The sequence below is a fragment of the Podarcis melisellensis genome (genome assembly GCF_964234715.1).
Source record: "Podarcis melisellensis genome assembly, chromosome: 10".
In the NCBI taxonomy this organism is placed as follows: domain Eukaryota; kingdom Metazoa; phylum Chordata; class Lepidosauria; order Squamata; family Lacertidae; genus Podarcis; species Podarcis melisellensis.
In genome coordinates, this window is record NC_138542.1 from 32,755,651 (window position 1) to 32,774,458 (window position 18,808).

At 40.0% G+C, this 18,808-nt stretch overlaps 1 protein-coding gene across 4 annotated transcripts in view; it reads right to left on the reverse strand.

The window, feature by feature from the left end:
- Positions 1 to 6,590: 6,590 nt before the first annotated feature.
- ZFC3H1 (zinc finger C3H1-type containing) overlaps positions 6,591 to 18,808 on the reverse strand; it is a 35,060-nt gene continuing 22,842 nt past the window's right edge. For 2 of the 4 annotated variants that reach the window (XM_081927975.1, XM_081927974.1), the window contains exons 22-35: positions 18,358 to 18,544; positions 17,721 to 17,912; positions 16,867 to 17,104; positions 15,451 to 15,556; positions 14,857 to 15,055; positions 14,122 to 14,216; positions 12,654 to 12,764; positions 11,778 to 11,882; positions 11,528 to 11,693; positions 10,782 to 10,882; positions 9,464 to 9,565; positions 8,820 to 8,859; positions 7,633 to 7,695; positions 6,591 to 7,507 (exon numbers count right to left, since the gene is read on the reverse strand). In XM_081927975.1, the coding sequence (XP_081784101.1) occupies positions 7,370 to 7,507; positions 7,633 to 7,695; positions 8,820 to 8,859; positions 9,464 to 9,565; positions 10,782 to 10,882; positions 11,528 to 11,693; positions 11,778 to 11,882; positions 12,654 to 12,764; positions 14,122 to 14,216; positions 14,857 to 15,055; positions 15,451 to 15,556; positions 16,867 to 17,104; positions 17,721 to 17,912; positions 18,358 to 18,544 (1,843 nt within the window). In that variant the 3' untranslated portion in view covers positions 6,591 to 7,369. Of the gene's footprint in view, positions 7,696 to 8,819; positions 9,112 to 9,463; positions 9,566 to 10,781; positions 10,883 to 11,527; positions 11,694 to 11,777; positions 11,883 to 12,653; positions 12,765 to 14,121; positions 14,217 to 14,856; positions 15,056 to 15,450; positions 15,557 to 16,866; positions 17,105 to 17,720; positions 17,913 to 18,357; positions 18,545 to 18,808 lie in introns of all 4 variants that reach the window. The other 2 variants (XR_014172378.1, XR_014172377.1) reach the window with 2 other exon arrangements.

The following is an 18,808-nucleotide window of genomic DNA, read 5'->3' on the forward strand; positions in this document are numbered from 1 at the left end:
GAGCCTGTAAAGCATTTTGCTTTGTTGGTTTTTTATTGCATGGATATTTCATTGCTTTAAGCTGCTTTGAATTTCTTTGTGAGGTGTAAGGTTTTCAAACAAATAAATGATAGCTAGTGGATTTCTGGAGGAGAGCATTCAGGTTGCAGGAGGTGGATATTATTATTTTTGTTGTTGTTGTTGTTGTTGTTGTTGTTATTTATTTTCTTATTTATACCCTGCCTATCTAGCTGGGTTTCCCCAGCCACTCTGGACAGCTCCGATAGAATATTAAAAGCACAATAAAATATCAAACATTAAAATCTTCCCTAAACAGGGCTACCTTCATGTGTCTTCGAAATGTCAGATACTGCAGTTGTTTATTTCCTTGACATCAATGGGAGGGCATTCCACAGGGCGGGCGCCACTACTGAGAAGGCCCTCTGCCTGGTTCCCTGCAAAAAGACTCCCCTCCCTTGCCTCAGTTGTCTGGAGATGAGCAGGAACCAGACTGAAAAGTTTCCATTCAGACTTTGTGTTGTGTGCAGACAGAAAGAGCAGTGAAATAGTGCAAGAGTTTGGACTGATGAGTGCAAGGGGGGGCTATTTCCTTCCCCCAACTAAACATAGCCACCAGATTCCCAGCTTTCATTAAGAGAGAGAGAGAGAGAGAGAGAGAGAGAGAGAGAGAGAGAGAGAGAGAGAGAGAGAGAGAATGAGAGAGGCGAAACGTAGAAATGAGACAAAGTGGGGACATCATTGTCTTCCCACGAGCCTGCTCCACCCAACTCCCCCTTACTTTGCCCCCCTGCCCTGGAAAAACTACTGTGGGTGCCCTTGAGTCCAACAACATAATTAAAAAATTCAGCAATTTTAGTTGTTTGGAGAACAGCCTCCCACAGTGTTCCTAACTTGGGCTATGTAGGGGTGGGGATGTCTTTTACCTGAGGCAGGTGTTGGGAGTGCACTGGAGCCAGAGTAAATGGTAATTTCGACATAGCTTTGTTCTTTTATCCCAAACCAATCCAGATGGCCACCATCTCCGAGATCAGGCTGAGGGCAGCCAAATAATTCTGCCAGCTGAGTTGACCTTAACAGGCAGCTGATGTGAGTTATTGAGTCTCCTGTAAACTGCTCACCTTGCGTCGGTGAAAGATGATCAAAGCTAGATAGGCAGACCGGAGACTCGCTGCTCAGAAGCCATGGCCCACTGAGAAAAATACATGGCACAAACACAATTGATCTCTGGCACCTCACATTTTAGAAATTAAACACTCCATCATTTTTATTTTCCTGGGGGACACACTGAGAATTCTTGATAATGAAAGTCATTAGAGTAATTAGGAAATTATTATCCAGTTCTAGATTGCCCAGTTACATTCCCTGGCAACCCTCTGCTTCCAGTTTTCCATCCAAAATTCCTCTGGCATACGGAAGACATTTAGAAACATTTAACATTTATGATTTTAAACCGTTCACCAGCCAAGGGTGACCTTAACTGGCTAGCAAAAGAATCTCAGAGAATGGTTTCTAACAATTAGATCTTCATCATCATACCACCACTACCCCCAAAATCAATATATTGTTATGCCTGGGTCTAAGGCTTTTCAAGAAGTATGTTACATATTTATTTATTTTTTTAATCACATCCTCTTTCAGTTATTAAATGCACAAAGGGCATATTTGTCCCCAGGGAACTTGGGTAAGTGTAACATGACTGGAAACAGAATGTGTATGACAGATGATAGAACTCTTGCAATTAGAGTATAATTCCTACTCAATATTTCTTGGAAGTACAGTGGATGTAAATTTAACTGTGGGCCTAACCAAAAAGAGATGGATGGGGTTAAATTCATGAACAATCTCCTTCCTAGAAAATTTTCTCTTCCGTTCATTATCTCTGTCCTATGCTCAGAGCAGACTTGTATGAATGAACCTAAGCATATCCCTAATCATTCAGGGAACACTTCTTAAGTCATTAAAGGCACCATTTGGAAACAATAAAAAGCCCTAACAAACAAGGATGGGAGACTTTGTCCCTCGTGATTTACCTTCCAGGGGCCGCATTGCAAGTGGTAGGTGGGGCCAGAGAGTGCAGGAAGTAGCGGTTTTGAAGCAGAGGATGAAATGCAGGCTTGCAGCTCTGGAAAATGTCTTTTGGGGGCTGCTTATTTGTAGGAGTTCAGCTGCAAAACCTGCATTTTAGAAAATGAACTCAAAATTGGCATAAAATCCTTAAGTCTTTGTTGATGGCTGTTTCCAAAGGAAGCCAAGCTCAGGCAAGCGGTGCCCCTGGCACTTCCACAGCATCTGAACCAAATGTAACAACATATTGAGTTGAATGTGAACGAAACAACCACTGGGGATTATGGAGAAAATGCATTTTTTCAGAGAATATAAGGAACCTACTTATACCGAGGAAATGAAGTCAAACCAGAAGATGTATTACAGACATTGATCAGTAAATGTGTGTACTTTTCAAGGACAGAATGTATATGCATACATCAGAAATATACTGTTCAGTACTACAGAGTTGCCATCAAATTGCGGGAAGGATGCAAAGTCCCTTGGGGGTGTGGGTCATTTATACAATTATCCGGTTCCTTAAATGCATATGCATAGTGATCAGGTTTTGTTAACCTCATGTCAGTCCAGCTTCTATTAAGTACAATAATATGTGAGCTCATTTAACTAAGGCAGGAATAATCTTTGGGTTTCTTTAACGGCAGGCAGAATTGCCACCTTGTTTGGATGCTGGAAGCTGGAACTTTCAATCACACTGCCAGTTACAAGATTAAAATAAGTGGCAGAAATATTAGTAAACATCATTTTTCAAATAAGAGCTCAGAAAGATTCCGCACAATTTCGTGGAAAAATCAGGACAATCCTTAGATGAAGTTAGCCAACAGCTGGATTTCTCTAGAGGCGACCTACACTTTGATCTAAATTGACCTGATAAACCCCAACAAAATCTACTTACTGTGAGGCTCCTTGATGATGTCCCTGAACAAGGGATATAAACATGAGTTTCATGTGCCAGTTTGGATTTTATAGTCCTCAACTGACTCGTGTAGGCTCTATGAATTAAGTTGTTGTTTATATCTTGGAACGTGTCCAAGGGATATTCCGTTTTCTGCAGTATGAGTCCACAAATCATGACACAGGGATTTTTTATTTTTACAATCGATACATTCTAAGGCTCCAATATTCCATTCAGATCATAGCAATTATCTCCTTCCAGCAGAAAGCGCCAAAAAGAGACCAACATCGGCTCTGAAGTTGCCACTGTGGCGTATTGGTTAGGGTTTTGGATTAGGACCTGGGAGAGCAGGGTTCGAATCCCCATTCAGCCTTGAAGCTCGCTGGGTGACCTTGGTCCAGAAGTGAGGAGGAAGCCAGCCCCATGGATCCAAATATTTTTGGGAAACATTGAAACAACTCCATTATTTGAGGTTCTCCCTGCAGCAGAAGCCTGCCCCCTATGTCTTATTCATGGGGTATTTCCCCCTGTGATTTCCCAACTTTGATTTCCTAAGAAAATCTCAACAACTTTGGCTACCCCCCCCCAAAAAAAAACCACCTGACTACACCCGTATCATGGATACAACACAGGGGAGAGGATGTGGGGCTTCAGAGGAGTGAGTCACTAGCTCATCTACTTCATCTTCAGGTGGAAATACAGCACTCAAAGCACACAAATTGTTAATATAAAAAAACTGGAAGCAGCCACCTGTGAACAGCATGGAAGGCTCAAATGCACACACTTCTTAGGAAGGCAGCTAAAATTATAATAATCCTGCTTGCCTTCCTTTGACCTCTTTCGACCTATACAGGAAAGGCCTTAAGCTGCCCTTTCTTCTTGCCCAAGACTGTTCTGAACCGACAGGTGCAAGTGTGAAAAAAACTTTTATGATCCAGGAGTACACTCCTCTTTAACGGAAAAGCAAATAAATCTCAGCATTCCATGCCAGCAATTTCACAAGCTTTGATTTCGGTTGCAGTAAGTCTTTCTTGTGCCCGACAGCCAGGCAGGACCGTTAAGATTACTTCTGGCAGAAGTTCTACTGCAAACATATAAACATAGAGGAAAGAGGCTATCAATGCAATTGAACAGCCTCATCCGCAGTCACAACTTCCTTTCTTAGCATCACTGTTGCTTTAGATGAAATGCCTTCATGAGTTACACCAATTAAGCGAAATACCATCTTCACTTTCAACTTTTAAGTCTGGAAGAGGTGACTTTTTTTGACACAGGAAATCTGGTTGTGACAATTTAGCAATGCCATGTTTTTAAACTGTGTGTATTCCAGTATAAATACTAGTATCAATTTTTAAAGGACTTTCTCCAGCACCAAATTAAAAGGAAGCAAATGCCTGAAAGTAGGAGGAAGCTCATAAACTTTTCACATGCAAAGCATGTATTCCACCATTGAAATACAATCATGTAGAATGCTCTCCCCAGTGAGGTCTGCCCGGTATCTCTGCACACCTTTTCAGTACCAGGTAGAAACTGAACTTTTTCTCCAGGCCTTTGAAAGACTGTATTGTCTGCTTTTAAAAAGGTAAAGGGACCCCTGACCATTAGGTCCAGTCGTGACCGACTCTGGGGTTGCGGCGCTCATCTCGCTTTATTGGCTGAGGGAGCCGGCGTACAGCTTCCAGGTCATGTGGCCAGCATGACTAAGCCGCTTCTGGCGAACCAGAGCAGCACACGGATTACCTTCCCGCCAGAGCGGTACCTACTTGCACTCTGACGTGCTTCTGAACTGCTAGGCTAGCAGGAGCAGGAACCAAACAACAGGAGCTCACCCCGTTGCGGAGATTCGAACTGCCAACCTTCTGATCAGCAAGTCTTAGGCTCTGTGGTTTAACCCACAGCGTTAAACCTTGTCCATTGCTGTTACCGGGTGTGAAGGGCTGTTTTCATTTTTACATGTTGTATGAAATGTTAATGTTTCATATGACATTTTTCCTTATAGTTAACAATGCACTTACATGTATGTTTTCTGAAAGCAAGTCGCTCTGCAACCTTTTAGGTGCAAGAGACTAAGAAAAAATAATAAAGAACCACAAATTCACACCTCTCCAATCTCTCCACAGAGGAAGGGGTTCCCAGAAATATGTATAGGAGGAATAAAAACTCTCAGTAATAGTTTGCAGCTGAATCAGTGTCACAGGAATGTTCCTGATGTGAAAAGGTTGCATCTGCACAACTTTTTCCAGTCAGGGAGCTACCTGCAAAATGGAAGAAAAATTCCTTTTTTTGGATAGAGAATATGGAATATGCCACACCTGTGTCTGCTATGTACTGAGTGAAATATATAACTTTGCTTAATATATTTACCCCACCTCAAGACTAAAAAGGCACCTCTTATTTAAGAAAGCAAACACACTCTACTTCTTGTCAGCGGATTCAATGATACTTACCCCACAGAAAGTCTATAAAAGAACTAAGCTATGCTTACATTTATCAAAATAAAATGCCCTACTACTGCAGTTGTCTTCACTCCACATACAGCTTGAGTAGCATGGAAAAAGTGATTGGTATTATTGGTGTTTGCCCTGAAACGCCAAATAGGATGAAAGGGTTTATTCCCACTTATGAAGAATCACAGCAGAGAATTGTGCAAGACTGAGTAACAAGTTTGTAGCAGCCAGATGAACACTGCATGGTTTTTGTCCATAGCTGGTTCTCCTCAATTGCTGGTGGCAGATTGTTTTCTTTCTATTTAGGCATGAAATGAAGATTCTCTGGCATCCACTTGCTTTGTCCTCACTTCATGTGCTATCCCTCAAAGAGAGGTTTGCTGCCAGAAACCCAGTGTTTGACCTCAGGACACACCATTTCCCCCTTAGCCTCAGCTTCTCTAATCTCGTTTAAGAGAATCATGGCCTAAAGAGGCAGGGCAGGCATGGTGTTGCTAACAAAGAACAGTATTTGGACCAAAGGGTAGTTCAATTTCTCTTTAATCGTAACTCAGACAAAAATAAATAAAACTGTGGAACGTGCTGCCACAGGAAGCAGGGATGGCCACCAGCTTTAAAACAGAGAAATATGTGGAAGGTAAATGCTATCAATGGCAACTAGCCATTCATGGCTACGCTTTGCGTCGGAGGCTGTAGGCTTTTGAATACTTGCTGCCGGAAAGGGCAGGTGGAGTGTGTGTTCTTGTGGCTGGGTCCTGCTTTGGCGCTTCCCATAGGCATCTGGTTGGCTACTGTGAGAACAAGATGCTGGACCAGATGGACCAGTGGCTTAATGCAACATGCTCTCTCTTGTTATTAACAAAATGTTCTGCCCCTTCCCAATATGTGACTGTGGCTGAGGATTAGCCCATGTAAGGTGTTTTACTTTGTGGCTTCAGGGTGTGCAGTAGATAAGAGTTAGCTCCGGTCCTCCAGTGTATTTGTTTTTAATTTTAACCATCAATGCTCCTATCAATGGGGGGAAATTCATGGGAAATGTGTCCAGTGGCCTACAGTTATTGTGCATGTATTGACAAGCAAAACCAACTGACCCCCCACATTTGCACCAGCTTAATTAAAGACAATGGAAACAGGAGATTTTTTTAAAACGTATATTCAAAATATCTTTGTATAAACAATGGCAATACTACAGAGTAGTATTTTAATACAAATCAGTTCAATATTATTAACTGTTAAACTTTTATTATAAATTAAAATTTCTTTACAAAAAATTGCACATAATAAATTGACCACTCTTAGGTTCTGATGCACTGGCAATTGCAACTGTATCTTTAATCTTCAAGTCTCTGCCACAAGTCCAGAATGCAGAAAGGGCAGGAAACCACCCTCATTGAGCCTTCAAGTGCAAAAAGCATACTTGTGGCCATGGCAGTTACTTTCCTTAAGAGCGGCTGCTTTTGTTTTTATATCCTGCAATGAAAACGAATCTCCAAAACGAAACAAAAAGGGATTGGGAAAGAGGGTGGGGGTGGGAGGAAAACAAAGTGGACCGATTGTTTTTGCTGTAAACTCAGCCCGTATTATTAGCCCCAAACACAGATCTCTCAGGCATCAGTGCGAGCGTCAAGTGAAATCAGGAACCGCACAAAAGAAAATGAAAAATCGAAAATAAAATATAAAAATTAACACATTTAAAGTCTGTCATTGGGATGAACTATACTTACGTACATGATGTTATGAGAGTCTGGCAGGGCCCAGAAGCAGGCCATAGAGGACATTCATTTATCCAAGGAGGCGATCATGTCAATTGTTTCCAGGTTCAAGGAAAGCAGGCCAGAGAGAGACTTGATATGCTCAGCTTTGCGCATCTGCTTTTCAGAGGCCTAAAGCCAGAGATCAGCCTGGAGAATCATTCAAATGATTTTGGCATTTAATAGGACTTAGCACTGACTGCACCCAGTGTTCAGCGATTCGTGCTTTCTGTTCTGTAAGTGTTTAAATTTAAAAGCTCATCTAGGCTGACTCCAACCTCTTGGCACTTGGAAACTAGTTTTCTCAGGTTATCAGTTTTACCTCCTCCTGATGCTTCAAACAGGAGCTGCTGTAAGAGATGGTGAAGCAGACATAAGATTTAGCCAGAGCTGGAATATCACCACATCAATGGACATGGGATATGCAGAAAATTGAAATGAAACCTTAAACGGAAACATAAGGAGAAAACATTACATCTTTCCACAGGGTTGCGCAAAGAGGTAGCTTCTGAAAGGCTCTCTGATATAAGTGGTGGACCTGTAAAGAAGAGACAAGAATCAATGTTATCCCTTTTTCTGTCTTATGTGCCTGTAACACAGGTTAGGAATGGTGAAGCTATGGCAGGGAAATGCTTGAGGGCTACTGCTAGATTTAAGAGCTTTACATTCTTCAAAAAGTGCTTAGTTTTAAGGCTGTAGAGGAGACATGGAAGCCTGAGGATCACATTGTAAATGCTTAGGGACAGATAGGACTTTCTTAACTTGCTTCTATTTCAAACTGACTGAATTGGTTTACTACATCAACAAGTTTCTGTGTGCCTTATATTCAAAAGTTTGTAATGATCACTGAAGACCTATTTGTTGGATTTAAGCTTCTTTTGTTGTTTAAAGGCTCTGCAATCCTACACCAACTTACTGAGGAATTAATTGTTCTGATTTCTTATCCACCCTTCACAGTGAGGACCCATGGTGTAACTACATAAAAATACAGTATTGACATCCGCTAAAAAAACAGATTATACCGAAGGGAACAAGATAGGTCCCAAATACATATCTTAGGCGTCAAAGGACAGAGTAAAGAGGTGTGCCTTCATCAGCATGTGAAAAATTACAGAATGAAGATGTCAGACACACTTCTGTAGCTCAGGGACTGCCAAATAAATTGCCACTCCTTGGACACTTATCTAGTTTGTAGGGAAGGAGACCGCTATTTGGGAGCTAAGCCTCATTCAAATAATCAGGTTTTGCTTCTGACATGTACAGGATTGCATAGTAAATGAGCATTATGTGACCAAGGGGGAAGAATTAAGTATGTTAAATTAACATCCTAAGTGTCTTGTGTTGAAACACTACTGTGTTTGAAAGCTGCAGGAATGCACAAAGTCTGTCTTTCAACCAAGTCTGGCTCCAGCACATTGAGCCCCTGACAGAATTAATCTAAAAGGAAAAAAGGCTTAGCCAGAACCTTTCTTCCTCCTTGCCTTCATTTGATAACAGACACAATTTCTGAGGAGCAGACCTCTTACTCTAAAGCTAGCTTAGCAAGAACACTGTTCTCAAGCTTCTTTTTTTTTTAAGGTGTAGACTAGTTCATTAAACCCAGGGGTGAGGCTAGTTAAGTATCTTTGCAACTGGCTATTTCAATAAGCTTTTCTTACATACCTCTCTCTGTCCCTTTAGAAAGCACTCAGCAGCAATGGCTCTGAAGGGAAGAAATAAAAATGACTTATTTTTTTGCAGAATACCGAATATCTTTATGGGAAGAACACTGAGTATGGGATGGAACTATAAAAGTCCTGGAAAGTAACAGACTAACTCCCAATGATGATAATCTATAGTGAAGAGACAAAAAAGATCCATTTCATAAACAATCTTACATGAGCAAGACATTTCAGTTGTTCCCATTATGTACAAACACTGCAGACAATGATCAGTTCATCACCACTGGATATTGCTATTATGATATATAAAGGGGAGGGTAGAAAGGAGGAGGGAAACAGAAGTCAATAATTTAATGGTAAACATTCCAAGCAACAATAAAATTCATCAACACATTTTCCTTACTTAGACACACAAGGCATACTTACTTCTGAAATATTTTTTTGTATAGGAAGCAACAGTCCTCATTTTACGACATTAGTGCCAGGAATCTGTCTAAACCAAAGTTTGTGGAAAGACTGCAATAATGAAAAACCTTTCTAGCATAAAACCAAATTTGAAGGCCTACTTCAAATGTAGCTTTATGAAGCAAACCTTTTTTTAAAAAAAAAATATCTACGTTAACAGGTGTATGACTGTTGAATTACATTTTCCAGATGGCCAGGCATGTTGGGATATTATATGTAAACATCTTGGCTTGCAGTTTCAGAATCTGGACATTGCTCTCTTCCCAGTGTTGTTGAAGCAGCCTGCAGTGACAAAGGAGCAAAGGGAAACATGCAGTGCTGAATAAGAATGTAAAGCAATAATACTAAGCTCTTTTAAAAGCTTGAACAGGGGGAGGTGGGAGAAGAGGTGCAAGTGAGAGTACAGTTATTGGAAAATGAAAGTACACCCTCTGTTGTGGTTGTACACATCAGGACATGATATTGTATCATGGTTTATTTAACAAAAATAAAGCCCAAATGGAGAAGCCATGCGTGAAAAACTAAGTACACCTTATCACTCAATAGCTTGATGAACCCCCTTTAGCAGCAATAACTTGGAGTAATGGTTTTCTGTATGACTTTCACAATAATAGTAGTTGTAATAATAATAATACTTTGGAATAAGTGGAGCCTCTCTGTCCAGTGTTCTTATTCTTAGACCAAGTATTCTACAGTAGGTTTATGAGTCCCACAAACACCCAGACATAATGCCAGGGGCGGGGGGGGGGGGGGGAGAGACTGTTCTATCTGGCAAACCAAAATGCTTGCCCTAATGTAATGATCACCTTAGAGCAAGGCTTTCCAAATTTTTCATCTTGGTGACACACTTTTTAGACATGCATCATTTTGTGACACAGTAATTCAGTTTTACTAGCGAACTAACCCTCTTCTAGTCCCGGCAGGAATGTTGAGACAGTTTAGAAAGCTCTGCCTTAGAGCAACACTAAATTCCTCTCCTCACTTTTTTTTTAAAACAAGTATTATTTCAGTTTGTAGGAAGGCTTAGAAATCATATTATGTATTAGTTCTCTTTGCTCTATACCAGGGTTTCCCAAGCCTGGGTCTCCAAGCTGTTTCTGGATGATGGTGATGATAATTTATTTATACCCCACCCATCTGGTTGGGTTTCCCCAGCCACTCTGGGCAGCTTCCAACTGAATATTAAAACACAATAATCTATTGAACATTAAAAGCTTCCCTAAATAGGGCTGCCTTCAGATGTCTTCTAAAAGTCTCTCATCATCCAGTTAGCAGGACCAGTGGTCAGGGATGATGGGAATTGTAGTCCAAAAGCAGCTGGAGACCCAAGCCCTGCTCTAACCTATTTATTTCCAGATCTAATCTTTGTGAAGAATTTTTTTTCTTCAAAGAAAGCCCCACTCAGCCATCCAGCTTAGAAGATGGCAAGTAAATTTTTTAAAGGGCACCGGGGAAAACAGGTACTTGCTTCTAAATGCTTCCGCTGATATTCTCTTACCTGAATGCAAGTCCAGGATTAGCAGGCATGGTAGAGCAAAATCTTTCCAATGCTTTGGAATGCTGAGACTTCGGAATACAACTCAGATAAAAGAAAATAACCTGTAAAGGTTAATTTTCAAGAAGTTAGGTCATTCAAGCTGCCTGCTTTGTTCACAAATCCAACACTGATGTGCTCTCTCTCTCTCTCTTGAATTTGATGACGAAGACATTGGCACTGAGTTAGTAGCAGCATCTACAAACAGCTCCTCCAGGTACCAGTGGCTCCAAAGATGAACCACAGCAAGAACACCACAGGGGAATTTGCACTTTTCCAGCAAATGCTAGAGCAAATGCTGGAGTCCTTCAAAAAGTAGGGAGGGCTGGTGGAAGAGACAACACCAGCTTGACACAGCATTTCAGATCTCCAAGCAGCCTAAGGAACCTGAAGGAGGTCAAGCTCCGAAAGGAAAGTGTGACAGACAACCCTCCCCTATACAGCAACACTAGGCTTCTACAGTTCGCCAATCCCCAGCCTACAAAACATTTTAGAGAAGTTGATACTCTACAAATTTAGCCACTGTGCAGCTGTGCACACACACTCTGCAGCAAGGAGCTTTTGTATATGTGTACAGTTCTCATTTCCCTTACAGAACTGGTATTGTAGCGCACTGTGTTGAACAAAATACGAAGGAAACCCTACATGTATTTCAGCATAACGTGTTTTATATACAGAGTCCTGTATCTGTATTACCAAAATACTTATACCTTGTTGTGGAATTCATAGTTGGTCCAGTAATCAGCGGTGCTAAATGGAATAGGGTAACGGGTGGGGACTGTAACAAGACATCTGTTCACAAGATCTGTAAAAAGCTTGAATTCTTGAACTTGATTGTTAGATCTGACAACCTTGCCATTGATGAAAACAAGGTAACTGAAAAAGAGGAGAGAAACCCAGGTGTTAACACTTCCAAATGCATTACTTTTACAGTTATAATGTCTCGTCGTTTAAACTTACTCTATCCAAATCTGCTGAACTATTTCCTCTTGCATAACTGCTCCCAGAGCTGCCTCATAAGCATCCACTGCATCTCCAGAACTTCCATGAAGAGACTGGTATAAGCTATTTTTCATTGAAAGAAAACAGCGTTAGCTTTTCTGAAACTGTTACATGCCTTTTGTGAAAGAAAAGGGCAATGGAGAAGCTTGACATTATACGCAAGTATAAGCCAAAAAAATGATCAGAGGTACAAAATGTTTCCTAGTTTTAAAAGTGTTTCAACACTAACTCTTCACAGTGGTTAACAGGCAATAATTAATATTGAAATTAATGTAGTTAATGTAAGTCAGCAAAACAGCTCTTCATCTCTTTTTGACTGAATGTCTGCAAGAAAAATACTGCGGCCAACAATGCAGATGATGGGAGTATTTTAGTAGAAATTCCTTACACTTTATGAATCTAAGCACTTGAAGAAAGGGATTTTGGCAGCTGCCTAACTACTTCTAAGAAGTTCTCTCTTCCATTTATATATAATTCAAAACTAAAGTGTGGGACACAGGGCTCAAGCAGCACATCTGTCTTCTGATTTTAAACTTAAACACAGCCAACTTCATGGTGTTTTAAGTAAAAAAAATCACAACAGATGTTTGTAACACCAAACTGCAAAGCTAAATAGCATAAGAAAGGGCAAGCAAAGCAGTGCATGGTGTATGTTCATGACAGAAATACCAAAATCCTAAAAGATACTGGCAGAAACTAGGACAACCATGGCACTCCTTATATTTGCTCTTATTATATATAACACGAGATTAGCTGCCTCCTCAACAATCTGTAGTTCCCTACTTAAAAAGCGTTGCAATATTTAAAAAATTATCAGACTTTGGAAACACTCACCAGTATATTTGCCACAAGTAAGGAATTTGCTGGTTTAAAAGCTCTTCTGTAAAGCTTCCCTTATACATAGGCGGTGTGAATTCAATTGGCATTGGGAAATTCAAAAAATATCTAGAACAAAGAGTCCTTATTCAGTGTGACAAATGTTCACTACACCAAAACAATCCTAACTTGAAGCAATCTGAGCAAAGAGTGGACACACCACCTATGTGTATCTCCAAGTGAGTAAGATCCAGACTAGAATTTGGAAGAAGCGTACGGCAGCCACTGAAAACGGTAGCCGCTTGTCTAGTTTTCCCATCTGTAGCATAGAGCATAGCTGCGTTTCAAAATCATGATTTTCTGCATTCCCTTGCGCCAAGGATTACTGTGGTATCTAGTTTGATTCCAAGTGAAAGCAAAACAGTGAAGGAGATACCAAAGAAATGTATTTAAGCTATGCTTAATATGCTTTTAAAGAGATGTCTGAAGAAGGCTTTGTTATAATCCTTTCACAATCTTATGAGAACATGCAAATATGTGTGATCCGGCCTGACACCTGCAGGTATACGGCGGTATACCAATTTTAATAATAATAAAATACTGTCTCTTAAGCAAAATATTATCAATATATAAATACCTTCCCCTTATTGACTATATTAAATATATTAACTATGTTGGGTTCCCCCCCCCTGTGTTTTCCTTATTTGTTTATTCATGATATTCTGAATTAAAATATTAACATTTATTTAAAATTTAGTCATAATCTGATGTATTTTTTTGGGAAATTGTGCAATTATTACAGTATATGCTTATTTGCTTGTTTTCCTTTCAAAACTTGTATTTTAAGTGTATGGACATATACATGCCTATATAAACATGGCAAATAAAGAAGCCTTGCATTATGTGCAACCCACTAACACACTTTTTATTTCAAATGGAGTGTTTTTATTAAGTTACAGAAACTCATAAGGTAACATAGGCTCCCATAACAACCCCAATTTAGGGTGCTGCAAGGCTTATTTCAAAAGCCTGAGGTGTTGCAGAAATGTATTTTCCTGTTTGCAGCATCAGTTTCAGCTACTTAACCTGGCTACCTCATATGTAAATGGAGTTTGTGCCAATAATTACAGGGTGCTAAAAGATTCTGGAAGAATATCTCAAGAAAGAATAGCCTCTCTCGACTTAGCTGTGCACCACTTTTCTAAAAGTATCTGTCTACTTTTATATCACAAGCACTAGCTGCCTTACACTCAACACACAAACTGACAAAGTAACATGTGAATTGCTTTTCACTGTACTGTGAAATCTAAGGACAGCATCGCCATAACGTTCTGCAAGCAACTAAGGTTTGTGGCAAAATGGCAATGTGTAACGTTAGCGTTTTTACCAGTAACCATACAGAAATTTTATAAATGGAACCGAGCGACGCATTACATAAACCGAGCTTATAGCAGCATGGAATGATTAGTTTGCTTGCCAGACTTACCGTAACAGATCCACAGGACTGTTGTCTCGAGTCACACACTCAAAGAATGCTGCAACGAAGGCTTGCAACAGTGGAGGAATACTATCTGATCTATTCTGTCATGAGAGAGTAAGTGACATTGGACTAAAGTTACAAAATGTGAAGAACAAATCAAACTTCTGCATAATACATTTTAATGGCTCTTTCAAAACCATTAATGCAGATGGTGGGCAGACATTACCCAAAAGCAGAATGCTACCTAAATTTTCTGCAGTGCTTCAAATGATTAACATTCAAGGATGAACTTTTTGATCTCTCCATAGGTTAGATGCATCAGCTCACCCTTTTGCACGTTACAAAAGAAGGATAAAGAGTCTCACACGACTGTTGCAACATCTGTGTCACATTCTAAGGCCAGCGTGCCCCAACCGGATGTTTTCCTCTACAGCTCTCACCAACCCAAGCTGGAGCCGATAACAGTTGAGTCCCAATCATCTGAAGAAGGCTGATCTACATCGTCCAATAAACCACTCCCTTCAGATTCACATTCCAGCTTGCTTTTTTTTTTTTTAAGCATTTGTGGGCAACAACAACTTTAGGCAAAACAAAAACTCAGCTGCTTAAAGTCTGAAAATCAAACTCCTGGTCAAATCCTTTCACTGTAATGTACTCTGAATGTCACCATTTTGTATTAAATAAACTTGGTTCTCTCTCCAACCTGTTATAAAAAGCTGAATAAAGTCATTGGTGTTTTACCTGCAGAATGAAGAATTTGCACATAAAGTAGAAAACCTGGGCATTTTGAGGGTTTTTCTCAAATGCTGTAAGCCACACGTCACATGCTTTTTCCATCTGGCCAGTCCGCAAGTACAAACCAACTAGTGCTTCTAGCAGACGACAGTCAATGGGGTTTAGTTTCAAGAGTGATTTACAAAGCTCAATAGCAGCTTCCCACCTTGAATGAAAACAGTGAAAAACAGCAATTACTTATCTTATTTAAAAAAAGACAGTGACCTAGAAGAACTTCCAAGACAATCTTGTGAACTATTACACTCTTTCCTATTACCTATTCTTTTTGAATCATAACATTAGGCATGAACCTCCTTTCTTAGTGCTGCTATATTCATCTGTGTTAATACCAGAAAAATGGGAAATTGTCACTCACCATGCATTTTTGTACAAAGGATTGTATTCAACTAGATTTTACTCAGGAGACCCATTTAGATTAATTGCCTTTGCTAACTTGCAGCAATTGATTATAGTGGTTCTACTCTGAGTAAAACCTAGTTGAATATAACCCATAATGCTTAACACAGCATATAAAAAATAGCAATTTTGCAAGTGACTTACCTTTCTAACAGCTGCTGCAAAATGACCATGTTTCTATATAGTGGAAGACAGAGAACTACTCTTTCATCAGCTGCAGAATCCTCATTGGTGCATGACTGGATGGCATCTAAAAACAAGCAAAACATCAAGTAAGATTACACATTCACAAATACAAAGCTTTACCACAGAAAACGCTTATATGTTAATGTATAAATACACCTGTATTTGGGGGGGGGTTAGGGGGGATGGGGAGACAATGTAGTCATGCATTTCATTTCAGTCATTGTGCTTTAGTTAGGTATGAAATAATTTCAGAGTTTCTTTAAGAGATGAAGATGTAAATTATCCAAGCTGACAAAATTAAGTTTTCAGATCCCATTACAAAAATACCAACTAAAGATAATATCTGAGTTATTTCATGAAGAAAGCAACAAAGCCAGTCACTGATTATTCCCAAAGCATTTTTTAATGAACATTTGAAGTATTTCCTTTGTGTACATACATGTGCATTACTGAACATGCAGGATCACAGTAGGAAGCTGTCTCTTAGTTGAGTTACTTATTGTAAACAGATTCCTCTTACTATTATTTACTACTGCCTTCCCTGCTTGCTGCGCTCACAAGCCCCTTTTTCCCTTCCCACATTCTTGACCAACCCCCCCTCCCTTTATCCCTACACACACACGCCTATCCTTCCACAGCTCACCCAAGCCCTCCCCCCTTTGGAAGGAGGGGGAGGCCCTTCACCCAGCTGCTTGCTAAAAAACAAACTAAAGGGCCCTTTCCTTTAAACCAGTGTTTCCCAGCCTTGGGTCTCCAGCTGTTTTTGGACTACAACTCCCATCAACCCTAGCTAGCAAGATCAGTGGTCAGGGATGATGGGAATTCTAGTCCGAAAACAGCTGGAGACCCAAGGTTGGGAAACGCTGCTTTAAACCTACCTATCTGCCGGTGCATTTAAGGGAGGGGGAGGGGGAGAAGGAACTTCCCCCAACAACATGCTAAACTTCAAGATGAAGGGCCTCCCAGCATCCATTCAACAGCTCACCCCAACCAGCCTGCTGTTCTTCACGCTGCAGTTTGTATGGCTAACAATGCTGCAAACATTATGTTTTTTAAACCTATGGGAAGAAATTCTCATGCCAGTCTGCACGATCCACTACAATAAACTGTCTTGCTGCAAAATACATGGATTCTACTCAGAAGCAAGCTCCATGGGATTGGTCCCAGATGACTTGTAAGGACAGAAGTCATGGCTTCTCTTATATATGCTAAACATAAGCAAACTGCCTCTAAATCAATGAAGACCACAAGAGACTACACATTGAAAAGCAAAAGTCCACTGCATATACGTAACCGTAGGACAATTATTTTAGATATTCTATCAATATTAATTCAAGAAATAAACCACAGCTGAATTTAAATGGGTAACCTCACCTTCAAACACAGCTAACAAAGTATCAGGATCAGCTTTCACATCTTCAATTGTTTTCCAAGGTATTAAAAAAGGCTCCTTCTTCATTATTTTTGAAGGGTTGCTATTGGCAGGATCATAGAACTTGATGGGGAGATCGCCAAACTCTATCAGATGTATATAGGATAACCAAGCTAAGCAGCGGTCACTTATGGTGAGATGTTGCACCAAAACCGGTTCACTTTCTGACTTCAGTGCATTCTGCGGAGAAGAAAGTTATATGATGATTAAATCTGACAGCTTAAATAACGGGCAACCTTGCTATATTATGCCTAGTCATAGAAATATATTCTAGCAATCATGGTCACAATTGGGGAGTTCCAGGTTTTAGAAATTTGCCTGGCCTTATTTGTTCTGTATCCAAGACTCACATTTTTTTTAAAAAAAATGCTTTAAGGTTTTATTACAATTAAGCAGCATATAAATGTTGTGAAATAAATAAATTTGCAGTTAAAGCTATTTCTACAAGAACTGAGATGGCAGAAGACACAAATGTTGAAAACTGTATGCAACGGCTATATATTACACGGTAGGCCATGTGACAGAGGAACATTTAATCACAGACAGTAGTAAAGACTACTGAAGTCCCTGCTCCCTAGAACACCCAGTAAAAATGGTGGATATTTTGTAATCTTATATATTTACAAGCATTTTTTCATAACTGTAGGGAAGCACACTTTGGTCCGTGTGAAATTGCTCTCATTTGCTACTGAATAGTGCAGCAGGGACACTGCCTTCAAACTAGATATATAGGACAAAACAGCAATGGATGCCAAAGCCAAAATATCACCATAACATGATATACATAAGCAAGTACCTGGAATAACGCAACAGCATTTTGATATTTCCCAGTAAAAAGGCTTAGGTGAACTCTATACAGCAACATCTCCAGCAAGTGAAAGGACCGAAGATCCAGATTCTCTTCACATTTTGGACTCTCCATCAGGAACTGTAGCATTCTCCCACACACATAATCCTTTCCATCAAATGAGTTTTCCAGATTTAGAAACTGAATGGCAGTCAAGAAAAATAAATGTTTGAGGATTCATCTCATTTTGTTACGGGATCTAAAGAGCTGTGTGCAAGTGTCTAAAGCGCTTCTGTGTATGCACAGAGACATTCCAGAGGTTAGCTTTCAACTACAGCCAATTGCACTGTATCACATATTATCCTGGAGGCATGATGTTGGAGCGAAAGTTTATCTGCAAGGTAATGTGAAAGGAACCCCTAACGGGCATCCGTTTGTCTGGTACATTTTATGGGATTTTATATTCCCCTGTGGCAGGAAAAAGGAAATCCTAAGTTTAAGAAGTTTTTGTAAAAGTTCTTTTTGTGCTTTAAAAGCTATTTAGTGGAAGCCTTCAAATGAAACATGCATGGAAGTGAGATGTAGTGTGCTAATATGTACTAACTTCATAATTACTACATATAGCTTTTCCAGTGATCAAACTTACTGTCCACCAAATCTTGTAAGTAGGAGCATATTCCACTGCAGTCTCACACATTTCTTGCACCTCTTCCTTAATTCCTCTTTTTGAAAACAGCTTGAGATAATGACACCAGACTTCAGAATTTTCTTTGTTATTTTCTAGTGCTCGAGCCAGGACATTTAAAGCAGAATCCAAGCGTTCGGAGGATGATCTTCAACAAGAAAGGAAAGCAATACATTCATTTTCACACTCTCAGTTTCATGGTACAATGCCAAGGCCTGCACATGCATTTCCCCTTCAGAAGCTCTCTGCACTTCACACATGACCTTTTTCTCTTCTTATTTTAAAACAGTTTGAGGGATTTGAAATGCAGCAGTGAGAGGAAGAACGGGGAACTTGCACTGTAACTCTAAGGCACTTGTGGATGGTACAGTACAACTGCAGTTTGTTGCCAATACTCTCAGACACCTGCTGG